Below are 14,287 nucleotides of genomic sequence, written 5' to 3' on the forward strand. Positions count from 1 at the left end.
AATTCTTCTATCATGCTTATAATTGTTGTTTTGAGTTCCATGCCCTGCTTTATCTCTAAGGTGTTCTCATTGTACTCCTCTAGAGCACTATTCGTATTTGATGAGGATATCTTATTTTGGTTTTTCATGTTATTATTTTTTCTCTATGATTTTGACATGTGAATTTCTTTTGTAGTTTCTGATTCTTGTGTGAGACTCAAGTCTTCAAGCTTAGGTCTGCTTCTTTTTGTAAACTTTATGTGCCTTTGTGGTTTACTTTTGGGGCATGAAAAGCTGATTTTTCTAAGCTTCTCGTTTTCTCTTTTGATTTTATATTGGAGTCGCCAGATTGCTTTTTGTCTTCAGGAGTTCCCACAGAGGCCCAAGTCAGATGAGGATCAGATGCTCTCAGGCTTTCTCCTAAGGTCTGGTTCCCTCCAGGAAAGATTTTGGCCTCAGGAATTTGGGGGTTGGACTGGCCTGGGAGCTGGGCCCAGGAAAGATGCTGGACTTGGGCAGCTGGTGTCGGTGACTCTCAGATGCAAAGGGAGATGGAGGTGGGAAGAGGCCCCAAGGGCTCCCGGGGACTGCACTGAGGAACTGGGTTGGTCTGGATGAAAAGGATCAGGAAGCCAAAAGGTCAGCCCCGGCATCCTGTAAAGAGGCTGGCAGGTTGTGCAACCCAGGGAAGCAGAGGGAGTTGATGGCTGGTCCAGGCCCAGAGGGTTCCTGGGGACCTCAAGAAGGAACTGGGTCCATCTGAATGTAAGGGATCAGGAAGCAGTGGTGGCCTTGGGCCACGAGTTAAGCCCTGGGGTCCAGGAAAGAGGCTGGCAGGCCATGCAGCCCAGGGAAGCAGAGGGAGGTGAGGGCGGGACCAGGCCCAGAGGGTTCCTGGGGACCTCAAGAAGTAACTGGGTTGGTCTGCATGCAAAGGAACAGGAAGCAGTTGTGGTTCCCCTGGTGTCTGGGGCACCAAGACAAGGAATGGGACAGGACCCAGGCTAGGAGGAGGGGTGGGGAGGGCAGCTGGGAGGGTGAATGAGACTTGGGGAGTCAAAGCATGGTGGGCACAATCTGCTTATCCTGGAGAGAGGCCGGCGGGTGGTGCAGGCCCAGGGAAGCAGAGGGAGGTGAGGGTGAGACCAGGTCCAGAGGGCTCCGGGGGACCTCAAGAAGGAACTGGGTCCATCTGGATGCAAAGGATCAAGAAGCAGTGGTGGCTACGAGCCAAGAGCTCAGCCCTGGTGTCCAGGAAGCAGGCTGGCAGGCCATGTAGCCCAGGGAACTAAAATTATTACTACTTTTTAATGCCAATTTCAGATAGATAGCAGCCTCCCCCTACAGCCTTAGATTGGAAGGGAAGTATGTATACTCTTGTTCCCTAGCTTGTTGTATTTCAAGTGTTTGACAAACAAGATGATGACCAAAATTGTGGGTCTCTTTTGTGTATCGTATTATTAAAACAAGATTCCATTTTCTCACAGGAAATTTTATTCTTGAATTGAAATAATGCAAATACTGTTCATTTAACATTTAGTTCTTTCAATTCTACAGAGTGTATTTCATGGGATCCATTTTAAGAACAGGTAACACAGCATGCATTGCTGCAGTAAGGAAGTTTGCTGATTCAAAATTAATTTGCCTTATCATACAGTTTTACTCGGAAACTGTTTCATTATTAAAATGCCAAATAGCATAAAAGCAATATGAACTGCCCCCAAATTAGAAAAGTGAAAAGCAGGCATTGCAGAGGGGAGGAGAGTATACAGCATGCTGTTAGGTAGCTAGAGTTTGCTATCAGCAGAACCCTCACAATAGTGTAGAGCAGGGCTGGAGAGACGTGGGCTTAGTGTAGAGCCAGATGGCTTCTGCTTAGGGAGCTGCCTGAGAACTCAAGAAGGAAGTTCTCACTGGCAAGCCAGTGCATCAGACCTTGTGCTGAGGGTAGTCACCTAACAGAAGAAATGGAAGTTGGTACGATGAAATTTGGGTAGAGTTGGGGCAATAATAGGTGATTTCCTGTCATGTTTTCCTTTCTTAGTCATGTTAATTTGAAATTTTAGTCATCTCAGTGCTTTTGATTTACGTGCTTAGTTTAACTCAAAGTGGTGATTTATTTCCCTATATTTTTTATTACAACAGTAAAATTGAATTCTTCAAGGTCTTTTAGAAGTTTTTGTGAGAAACCAAACTTCTATGTCTTTCCTAGCCCCTGTAACTGTATCACACCATGTCTCCTCTCAGTTCAGCCAGTGGCTCTGATGGAACCAGGAAACTACTGCTTTCATAGAATAAGGTGCTTATTCTGTGAAATAAACCCAGTTGTCCCACTCCTTTTAGGGAGTGATGTTACTGTAGTGATCATTGTGTTTTGATTGTGTGCCAGAGCTGGAATTAACTAATGTTTCACATGACATAGGCTCCATGGGCTGGAATTTCTGTTCCGTTTAGTGTATGTAAGTGGCAGTGTACCATTTTTTTGTTTGCATTTGCAGTAGTTTATTAAAAGATCATATTAGAACTTGAGTCTGAAACAGTACTGGTAGCTTATAATGATATTGACATTGTATGTCATTACAATGTATATTTTTTAATCATTTTATTTATTATTTTTGTTCTATGTATATGAGTATATCACCTGCACATAACTAGGTGAACTCATGTTGTCCAATGCCCATAGAGGTCAGAAGGGGACATCAGATCCCCTGGAACTGGAGTTACTAATGGTTGCTAGCCACCATGTGGGTGCTGAGAATTGAATCCGGGTCCTCTGCAAGAGCAGCCAGTGCTCTTAACTGCTGAGCCATCTCTTCAGCCCACATTGGATATTTTTAAAAATTATACACCTTTTAAAATATTCTGTCTTGAGATGCCGGGCATGGTGGCACACACCTTTAATCCCTGCTTTCGGGAGACAGAAGCAGGTAGATCTCTGTGAGGTCCTAAGACCAGCCTGGTGTACATAATGAATTCCAAAGACCCTGTCAAAGAAATTTGTCTTCAGATGGTTCAGTTTGTCTTCATATCCAATTTATATAAATAAGTAATATGTAGCATGTCAGTAAATGTTACTGTTAAATTATGAATTTAGATTAAAATAAAAGATAATTATATCTCATTTTTTGCATGCAGCAAAAGACACAAGGAAGAAGAGACCAGAGAAAACTAGAAGTAAAGTAGACAAATCAGCTAGGGACCGACCAACAAGTGACAGGAGCCGGGAAGGAAGAAGAGAGCAAAGTCACCAGGAAGCAAGGACTGAGAGAGAACCAAGGGCAGAGAGACATAGAAGTCACAACTCTAGAGACGCCAATTGGAGAGCTCCCTTAACAAGACACAAGGCAGACAGAGGTAGTCCTTCGGAAGAAGACAGCTACAGCAGGGTTGGGAATGGCCGAGACCAACACGTGCACGTGGGTTTGGAAAACAAGCATGGTGACCCAAGGAAGAGAGGAGAGAGAAGAAATTCTTTTCCTGAAAACGAGAAGCAAAGTACCCGAAATCAGGACAGTGAAAAGTTTAGAAGAAAAGATAGATCAAAGTCAAGGGAAAGGAACAGGAAACATTCGGGCTATAGAAGTGATGAAGACAGGTATCAGAATGGTTCTGAGAGACGATGGGAAAAACCTAACAGATACTCTGAACATTCCAGAGAGTCACAGAGAAATCAGGACCGGAGAAGAGAAAAGTCTCCAGCAAAACAAAAATAGTTCTACGAAATAACAGACTGAACATGTCTTATGTTCAGTTCAAAGGAGTATTTTTGCATTGATGGACTTTATAGAAAACTCTTGTGTAAAGTATCAGTTTGTATTTGTAAATTTTTTACATGTTTTTATTTCAACATGTTTTATAATTGATAATCTCAAGGTCCTCCATGTAAATCTATTGAGAAAAAAGTCTCAACAGAAAAGGAGTATAAGTCTTGCTTATATTTTATGAATAAAATGATCAAATACTCATCAAATCAGTTACTTTTTTGAATTGAGAAAATGTTTAATGTTTCTAATTATTATAGATTATTATAATTACTAGTGGCTTTTTCTATATAACTAAAGAGCAAAATAAATCATTTCAGTTTTTAACATAGGGGATTTATTACAAGTTTCATATTATGTCTTAAATTAGGTAGCATGTATTTTTTTTGCTCAGGTATTTTGATGGGGCCAAGTGTATATTGGTCTTTAAAGTGGTGCACACTTAATTATACTTACTGCTCTTTAGTTGCATTTCTTCTCTTGGGGCTGCTGGATATGTTAAATTATAAAATTCTGTGTGATTAATGCTTTTTATCAGCTTTAAAATTGTGTCATGATGAATTAATGTATAGTTAATTTTTAATTGGATTAGTAAATCATTTAAAAAACATAGTCATGAGATATATGCATAGCCTCTGAAGTATTTCCATTTTCTTAAAATAATTATGAGCGTTTTCTTCATTGTAACTTTTTCCAGTATGTGCCCATATTTGTTAGTTTGGAAATAAAAATGTCACCTGAGACTTCAGAATGGCTGACAGGCATCTAAGCTTGATGGGCTTCTTGTGCTATTCACCTTCAAGTATATATGGCCCAGTTTAGGTAGTGCAGTTTAAAAGTAATAGATGGCCATCTTAATGTTTAGTTTTTAACATACTCTTATTCAGATTTTTTTCTGTTTATTATCTAAATACTTGTACAGTAAAGTCCATGAGAATAAATTCATCCCTCAGAAAAAAATGTTAATTAACTATGACACCATAAAGGAATTCTTTTTAGAGATTTCCCTGCAGTATTCCTTCAAGGGATAAATACTGATAGCAGAGATTGTCAGAAGAGTGTGCATCTCACAGAAGTATAGCTGAATAAACTGAGTTTAAGGAACATATAGTCTCCTTAAAGGAAATAATAGTTTATTGCTTTTACCTGGACACTGATCTTTAGTTGTTTAAGAAAAGGAGGGATGAAAGAAAACTAAAAAATTTTCTTTTACTTCATTTTAACTTCAATTCATAACTATTAAGTGTAAGAATGAGAAAGCTTTTTTTTTTAATTTTTCTTTTATGTATATGAGTGTTATGCCTGAATGTATGTATGAGCACCTGTGTCATGCAGTGCCTGCAGAGGACAGAAGAGGGCATCATATCCCCTGGAACTGGAGTTACAGATGGTTGTTAGCCACATTATGGGTGCTGGGATTCAAACCACTGTCTTCTGTAAGAACAGCCAGTGCTCTTAACCACTGAGCCATCTCTCCAGCCTGAGAAACCCATTTTTACTGAGTAGTTAAGACTTTAAAAAAGTACTGAAGTAGATTATTTTTACAATCTAACTAAAGCTTGTTAAACTACTCTGGGAATGACTTAAAATATGGACATTCTCTGGACAAATGACTTTTACTCAACCTTGCAACCAGAAAGTTAATCTTAACTGGTTTATAGTATAAACAAGTCTGCTAGGTGTAAAGTTCCTCTGGTAACCTAAAAATAGAGGTCATGACCCTTCCTTGACCCAGAATAGTGCATGATATATGTGTGTGTGTGTGTGTGTGTGTGTGTGTGTGTGTGTGTGTGTGTGTTACATATCAAGTAAGCACTGCAAACCAGATATTTATTGGAAGCAGTGAAGATTATCCCATTTGTGTTGTAAATAATAGGTTAAATTGATAACATCTGTATGTGGTTGTGTGTGTGTTGTCCTAGGTCCATAGGGATCAGAAAGGACTGATAAGACAGTTCTTTTCTTTTCATTTTATGCTGGGTGTACAGCTTCAGTGAAAGAACAATCCCTTTTTGAGAGCAAAGCTCAAGAGAACTCGGAAGGAACAGGTTCAGGCCAAAATGGATGCTGAATCATGCTACTTTTATTCAGTCATGGCCATAATGTGGTGTTATATAGTATTACCACAAACTACTACATGCCCTAGTCTGTTCTAGATACTGGAGATGAAACAGTGAACAAAGCAAAGGTTTATAGAAAGTATAGTTAGACAGAGGGAGAAAGAGAAAGACGATAGGCAACATATCATAGATCTACATGTGGTAAATGGAGTAAGGAAAACCAAAAGCAGAGAGAATGAGTAATTGCTGATGGGAGTGAGGTTGCTTATGAAGATCAAAGTAGCTCTTTGATAAGGTGGTATTCTGCTGGGAGCTCTGCCACCTAGGAGCTCCGTGAGCCTTATAAACTAATCCCTTTTCTCTTACTGCAGTTCTTCTAAGAGTCTTCTGGTGCCTATTTCTCATAGTTCTAATGATAACAAAATGACTTGGCCCAAAGTGAGCATTCGACCCTCTCTTTTCCCAGAAGACAAATCAAGCCCTTTGACTGGCTTCTTACCATTGCTTTCTTTCATCTCACTTAAAAATGGCACCTAACTCTTTTTCCCCCCTTCTTTTAACTTTAAAGTAGCCACACAGAAAAAGTGCTGTGCTAGATAGCTTCAGTTGTCAACTTGACACCCTTGGGAAGAGAGAACCTCAATTGGGTACTTGTCTCTAACAGAGCGGCATCTGAGCATGTCTTTGGGGATTTTTCTTGATTGTTTAGTGATGTGTGGGGAGAGTCTAACACACTGTGGATACTGCCACCCTTCCTGAATTGTATAATAAAGCAGGCCGAGCATAGGCCAAGGAGCAAGCCAATGAGCAGTGTTCCTCCATGGTCTGTGTGTCAGTTTCTGCCCTGAGTTCCCTGATGTTGGATTGTGATGTGGAACTTGTGAGAAGAAATTAAACCCTTTCCTCCCCAAGTTGGTTTTGACCAGTGTTTTGTCACAGCAATAGAAAAGTAACTAATACAAGCATTTCTTGGAGTTTAGATGTGATATAGGTAAAACAAAAAAAAATTCCCATTGTTTTTCTTGTACTCATTACATTAGCATTAATTGTATTTAACTTTTTAGCTCAAGCAACATGTTTCTTGAAAGTAGTACTTCACAATGTGTTGCCAGGAGGAAAAAAAAAAAGATTTTTTATAGTGAACTTTGAATTATGGATTTTAAAACCTTGTCTGTGCTGTTCTCATTTTGACTTGACCTTTATCCCTTCTAATTTCATGGTTGCTTTTATACCCTGAGTTTTTAGAATCTTTATTCTCCTTTTCCCAATCCAGTTCTGTTTTCCAATTTAGTGAAGTATCCTTTCTGACTTCTCATGCACTTTCATTCTGTTCCATGAGCATTCCACAGATTGTTTCTTCAGTTACATGAACTTTAACATCCATTGAAGATGATATAGGAGAGAGCCCCAGGGGCCCAGGGTGCCCTCCATGAAATGTCCCCTTACTGTACACTTTCACCTTATGAGCTCCAGAACCTAATCAAGCCCGCAGACAGTCGTGACTTTCCTTACTCTGACCTTATATGTCCCCTCATCCTTGGATTTGATACAGCTCCTTCCTTTCTCATGTTTCCTTACTAAGTGTCCTTGAAAACTCGAGTTTGCTGCATGTCCCATTACAATGAACATTTCTTGAAGCTAATCATATCTATGTGTTTTATATTTACTGGAAATAAAAATGGAGATAGTCTCCCAATTTCCACTCCTACCACTATCTCACCTCCAAATCCATTCTTTGTGGTCAGAAATTAAAACTGTCTAGTTCGCTTCAGATTAGCTATGCACAGGTAGAAGAAAGGAGGACAGGGCCACCCACAGTGACACTGGGGTGTGTATCTGGGTACTGCAGAAAAAAGCAGGAGTCTGGCTGAAGCAGAGGTGATTACTTTTAGAAAAAACACATTCATATCCACTAACATTGCCATTTACATTAAGTGAACAGTATCTGGAAACTGCACATTTAAGTCTGACTGGGTTTTTTTTTTTTTTTTTTTTATTTCACACCCCCCCCCCCCCCTTGCTGCCCGTAGAAATTGTGGACAGGCCTCAAAACCCCAAATTTCCCATTTTAATTAAGTTAAAAGTTTTGTGAAACTTCCCTTTTAATGTTGCTTGGTTTTTTTTTTTTTTTTTTTTATTTCACACCCTCCCCCTCCCCTTGCTGACCGTAGAAATTGTGGACAGGCCTCTCAACCTCTGTCTAAGTTTTATGCCAGCACAATGGTGCAATAGTAATATGTCCTTGAGAGAGTAAAAGACCTTTGGAACACACTGTTGTATGTGCCTGGAACTAAGAACTGTTATTTTCATTGCTGTTACCATTTTTACTTTTATTAAAATGTCATTAAAGCTGACCTCGTCCCAGTAGCCCAGAAATTGCAAACATAAATACCTACAAAGGCCAGGTAAATCACACTAGTGGGATCAACTGCACTGTGTAATCAATTGCAGATATTTACAGGCAGCCACACTTGCTCAGCTACATCCAGTCCTGCCTGTAGACCTGGAGGCCTGAAGTTGACCACCTGTTACCAATAAGGATTTTTATGTTGCTTCTGATTTTCCAATATTGACAATGATCTTTAAGTTTAAATGGACCAGATGTTTGGGTGTGGTGACACATGTCTGTGATCCTCACATTCAGTATATTGATGTGGGCCAATCTGAAGTTCCACACCAGTCAAATGAGCCAAAATTACATAATTTAAGCCAGATGGTCCACAGCTTTTGAGTATGTGGTCACTCTATACACTTTCTGGTTTTTGTTTGTTTTTTATTTTTAATTTTGTAGTGGCATTCCTTTTTCAAAAGTCATTTTTCAGTTTCTCCTCCTCTTACAGAAGGATAAGCACTCTTGAGAAACTTGACTTTGATGGCTTCAGCAGCCCTTCACTTTGCTGTAAAACTTCTGTCATGTTCAGTTCATAATCCTGCTCCTACCTTGCAGTTTCTGGTACCCCAAAAACAGTTCTCCCTCACATCTGGGTCTCTTTTACTTCCCTGCTGTTTATTCCTTCCTCCAATCCTTATATTCATTGATGTGTTCCTATTTCCAAATCAGCAAATCCTATCAATATTGCTCTTGAAAAACCAACATACTACCCCCCGCCCCCCATCATAGCTTCATTTCTGTTTCTGTGATAAAATATCCTGACCAAAACCAACTGAGGGGAGGAAGAGGTTTCTGTGGCTTACAATTCCATGTTGCAGTTTGTCATCTTAGGGAAATCAAAGCAAGAACTCAAGCAACTAGTCACATCACATCCACCATCAAAGCAAAGAGCAAACACTTCCTTACTTAGCTTGCTGCTTTTTGTTATCTTTCTTCACTCTTGCATTGTCCAGGGCCCAGCACATGAAATGATGCCACCCACATTCAGGGTAAGTCTTCCTACAGCAAGGCAATTCAAGACAGTCCCCCATAAACATGCCCACAGGCCAACCCAACCTCACTGAGGCTCCCTTCCCAGGTGATTGGAGGTTGTGTCAAATTGACAAAGCTAATCATCACAATCACTATCTTTAACACCTAAATGCAACCACTGTGGTTCTGTGTTTACTTTTTATTTGTATCTAACTGCCCCAGCAACAGTTACTTATATCTATTGGTACATCTTAGTGGCTAAGAATAACCATTAACAATACAAGGACCCGTTCTCAAATGAACCCAAATGCTTACAGTGGGAAACAAAAGGTGGTCAAATATGTGTATGTATATATAGTATATCGCAACCAGGACTCCATGGGCCATGTTAGCCTGCTAGCAGGGGAAAGTGTCATTTTTCTTATAATTACTTGCCACACAAATCTTAATGAGGCTAGACTGTTTATTTACTGCCATGAAGGTGCTGCTCTTTTTTAAATAAATATTTCATTATTTTTATTTTATGTGTATGAGTGTATTGCCTTCATGTATGTAGTGCACCTGTGTGTGCAATGCCTTGGAGGCCAGAAGAGGGCATTGAATTCCCTGGAACTGGAGTTATGGATGGTTGTCAGCCACCATGTGGGTGCTGGGAATTGAACTTGGGTCCTCTGCAAGGGCAGCCAGTGCTTTTTAACCACTGAGCCATCTCTCCAGCGCAGGACTGCTCTTCTTGACCATCTGTGTTGTCCTTCCTCATACTCACCACCTCAAATACTCTGCCTGTGTTAGTTTTTCAAGACTCACATATTTTCCTTCTCTAGCATTTCATGCAGTTCAAGGCACTCTGGGTAAAGGCATTGCACTTTTAAACACTACACTGTGAGATCATTGTCTTATTTTTCTTAATACTTTTGCCCTTCTTGGTCCACTCCCAAGTAGGTTATACATTGTTCTGGGACAGGAGGTTTAAACGTTGCATTTTCTTCTTTGTCAGGCTATAGATCAAGGTCTTTTAACCTCAGTGCTATTGACATCTTGGATTTGTTAAACTTCTGTTGTGTAAAACTGTCCAACTATGATTATTAAACTATTTTTCTATGTGACAGAACTGGTTTATGAAGTCTAAACATATCTTATTTGTTATCTATTTTGTATTATTTTTATTTTATGTGTATGAGTCTTGCCTGCATGTAGGTAGGTGCACCTGTGTCATACAGTGTCCACAGAGGTTAGGAGAGGCTGTCATATCCCCTGGAGCTGGAGTTACAAACAGTTGTTAGCCACCATGTGGGTGCTGGGACTCGAACCTGGTCCTCTGTAAGAGCAGCCAGTGCTCTTAACTGCTGAGTCATCAATCTAGCCCTTGTTATCTATATTTTTAATTTAAACAAATTTATTAATTTTATTTTATAGCCAAGGAATTGGTCTACCTGGGTAACTAGTTTAATGATCCATTTAAAATGTCCCCATTTTTCCCATTTCTCCCTTAATAATACCTGTCTCCGATGGTCCCATCTCTCTTGAGCTCCTTCTTTCCCTTTATCCTCAAGATTCCTTGTATAACCCTCCCTTCCCCATCCCATTTAGATAACCCCATTTTTATCCATATCTCCCTTAGTAACACCTGTTTCCTACTGTTTTCTCTCAGGTTCTTTCTTTTCCTTTACCTCCCTGGTTCCTTTTCATGATCCTGGTTCCTGTAGTTATGTCTGGATACATACTCATAAGGATTTGGTGCTAGGATCCACATATGAGGGAGAACATGCATCGTTTGTTTTTCTGAGTTTGTGTTACTTCACTTAGTATAACAGTTTCTAATTCCATCCATTTACCTGCAAATTTCATGATTTCATCATTTTTTCTTGTTGAGTAGAACTCTATTGTATAAATGTACCACATTTTCATTGTCCACTCATCAGGTGAGGGACGCTTATGTTGCTTCCATCTCTTAGCTATTTTGAAAAGAGGAGCAACAAACATGGATGTACAAGTGTCTCTGCAATAGGATGAGTTCTTTGGGTATATGCCAAGGAGTGGTATAACTGGGTCAAATGGTAGGTCCATTTTTAGTTTTTTAAGGGTTCTCCACACTGCTTTCATGGGGATGGAGAACTGAACAAGTTTGCAGTCCCTCCAGCAGGGACTCCAACATTTGGTATCATTTTTTCTTTTGATCTTAGCCAATCTGACTGCAGTAAGATGAAATCTTAAAGTGGTTTTAATTTGCATTTCCCTGATTACTAATGATGTTGAACACTTTTTTAAGATGCTTCTTAGCCATCTTTATTTCTTCTTTTGAGACCCCTCTGTTTAGCTCCTTAGTCCATCTTTTAATTGGGTTGCACCCTTTCTTGATTCTTTGTTTTTTGAGTTTGTCATATATTCTGGATGTTAAACCTCTGTCAGATGTGCTGCTGATGAAGATTTTCTCCCATTCTGTGGGTTTTCTCTTCACTTCCTTGGTTGCTTCTTTTGATGTACAGAAGCTTTTTAGTTTAATGAGATCCCTTTTGTTGATTCTTGACCTTGTTTCCTGGGCAGTTGATATCTGGTTTAGAAAATCCTTTCCTACACCTATATCTTGTAGGTTATTCAGCTTGTAGGTTTTTGCCAATGTTTTCTTCTAACAGTGTCAGAGTTTCAGGCTTTACATTGAGGTTTTTGATCCATTTGGCTTGACTTTTGTGCAAGGTGAAAGATAGGGGTTTAGTTTCATTCTTCTATAGGTGGAGATCCAGTTTTGCCAGCAGTATTTTCTGAACATGCTGTCTTTCCTCCAGTGCACGTTCTTGGCCCCTTTGTCAAATATCAGGTGGCTGAAATTTCATGTACTCATATTTGGGTCTTCAATTTTGTTCCATTGATCTCTGGGTCTATTTTTGTGTCACTACTATGTTGTTTTTATGACTATAGCTCAGTAATACAGCTTAAAATCTGGTATAGTAATCCCCCTGGTATTGCTCTTAGTGCTCAGGTTGCTTTGGCTATCCGAGGTCTTTTGTACTTCCATATAATCTTAGGATTTTTTTCCAATTCTATGAAAAATGTTAAGAGGATTTTGATTGGCATTGCATATGCCCTTCCAACTCCTTTTTTCTGCCCAAATAGTGTCTCTCCCATTTTCTTGCTTCTCTTTTTAGAGACTGTTTTCCTGTTTGTTTTGTTGTATTACGGTGTTCTGCAGATACCCCAGCTCCTATGTGTTCATCAGAGAGATCACATATCGATGATAGATGATGGATAGATACAGCTATTGTGAAGGGGAGCATTTTTATGTGCTCTTTCTCTGATTGCTTGTTATTGGTATATAGAAAGGCTACAGACTTTTGTATGTTAATTTTGTAACCTGCCACTTTACTAAATGTGTTAGTAATTTCTAGGACTTTCCTGGTCGAATTTTTGGTGTCTCTTATATATAATATCATATCATCTGCAAAAAAGGGATAATTTAATCTCTTCTTTCCAATTATTACTCCTTTAATTTCCTTCTCTTGTCTTATTGCTCTTGAAAGAGTTTCAAGCACTATGTTAAAGAGAAAGGGAAACAGTGGACAGCCTTGTCTGGTTCCTGATTTCAATGGGAATGCTTCCAGTTTTTTTCCATTTAGAATGATGTTGGCTATAGGTTTGGTGTATATACCCTTAATTATGTTGAGGTATGTTCCCTCCAGTCCAATTCCCTCTAGGACTTTGAACATAAATGCATGTTGAATTTTGCCAAAGGCCTTCTCTGCATCCATTGGGATGACCATGTGGTTCTTGTCTTTGAGTCCATTCATATGATTTATGATGTTTATTGACTTGCGTGTATTAAACCATCCCTGCATCTCTGGAGTAAAGCAGACTTAATTATTGTGGATGATCTTTTTCCTACATATGTGGTTTGCAAGTATTTTGTTGAGAATTTTTGCATTTATGTTCATTACAGATATGGATCTATAGTTTTCTTTTTTGGTTGTATCTTTACCTGGTTTTGGTATTAGAGTAATACTGGCTTCATAGAAGGAATTTGGAAGTTCTCCCTCCATTTCTATCTTTTTGAATAAATTAAGTAGTATTGGATATAGCTCTTCTTTAAATGTCTGGTCTTGGGCTTTTTTTAGTTGGGAGGTTTTGTACTACTTTTTCAATTTCCTTATGTATTATGGGTCTGTTTAAGCTGTTGATCTCTCCTTGGTTTAGTTTTGGTGATTCCCATGCTTTTAGATACCCTTCCATTTCTTTTAGGTTTTCAAATTTAGTAGTGTATATATTTTTAAAGTATTCCCTTATAATGTTCTGGATCTTTTTGGTGTCTGTTGAGATGTTTCCCCTTTCATCTCTGATTTTGTTAATTTTGAGGTGCTCTTTCCTTCTTTTGGTTAACTGGGCTAAGGGTCTGTTAATCTTGTTTATATTATCAAAGAACCAGCTCTTAGATCCATTGATTCTTTGCATTGTTTTCTTGGTTTCTATTTCACTAATTTCTGCTCTGATTTTTGTTATTTCTACTTGTCTTCTGGGTTTGGGTTTCATTTGCTGTTGCTTTTCAAGTGTCTTGAGTCGCAATGTTGAGTCATTTATTTGTGTTCTTTCCGATTTTTTAATGTAGGCACCTAGAGCTATAAACGTCCCTCTAAGGACTGCTTTCAATGTATCCCAAAGGTTTTGTTGTGTTGTATTGTCCTTTTTGTCTAGTTCCAGGAATACTTTTGTTTCTTTCTTAATTTCTCCTTTGACCCATTCATCATTCAGGTGTGTGGTGTTTAATCTCCATGTGTTCATGTAGTTGCTAAGGTTTCTTCCAGTGTAGATTTTAAGCTTTATTGCATTGGGTCTGATAGAATACATGGGATTATTTCAATCCTTTTGTATTTGTGGAGGCTTGTTTTGTGCCCCAGTATGTGGTCGACTTTGGAGAAAGTCCCATGGGGAGCTGAATAGAAAGTATATTCTTTGGTGCTTGGGTGGAATATTCAGTAGATGTCTGTCATGTCCATTTGATGCATGGTATTGTTAAATTCAGATGTCTCTCTCTTAATTCTCTGTCCTGTTGACCTATCTGGTGAAGACAACGGGGTATTGAAATCCCCTACTATTAATGAGTTGGGATTATTTTGGGTCTTAATGTCCTGTAGTAC

At 39.1% G+C, this 14,287-nt stretch overlaps 1 protein-coding gene across 1 annotated transcript in view; it reads left to right on the top strand.

The window, feature by feature from the left end:
- Cwc22 (CWC22 spliceosome associated protein homolog) overlaps positions 1–3,944 on the top strand; it is a 72,105-nt gene extending 68,161 nt beyond the window's left edge. The window contains exons 18-19 of the mRNA XM_029562550.1: positions 2,192–2,336; positions 3,087–3,944. Of these exons, the coding sequence (XP_029418410.1) occupies positions 2,192–2,336; positions 3,087–3,692 (751 nt within the window). The 3' untranslated portion in view covers positions 3,693–3,944. The remainder of the gene's footprint in view (positions 1–2,191; positions 2,337–3,086) is intronic.
- The last annotated feature ends 10,343 nt before the right edge of the window (positions 3,945–14,287 follow it).

The sequence above is a fragment of the Nannospalax galili genome, unplaced genomic scaffold, assembly GCF_000622305.1.
Source record: "Nannospalax galili isolate Female #2095 unplaced genomic scaffold, S.galili_v1.0 scaffold895, whole genome shotgun sequence".
NCBI classification, from domain to species: Eukaryota; Metazoa; Chordata; class Mammalia; order Rodentia; family Spalacidae; genus Nannospalax; species Nannospalax galili.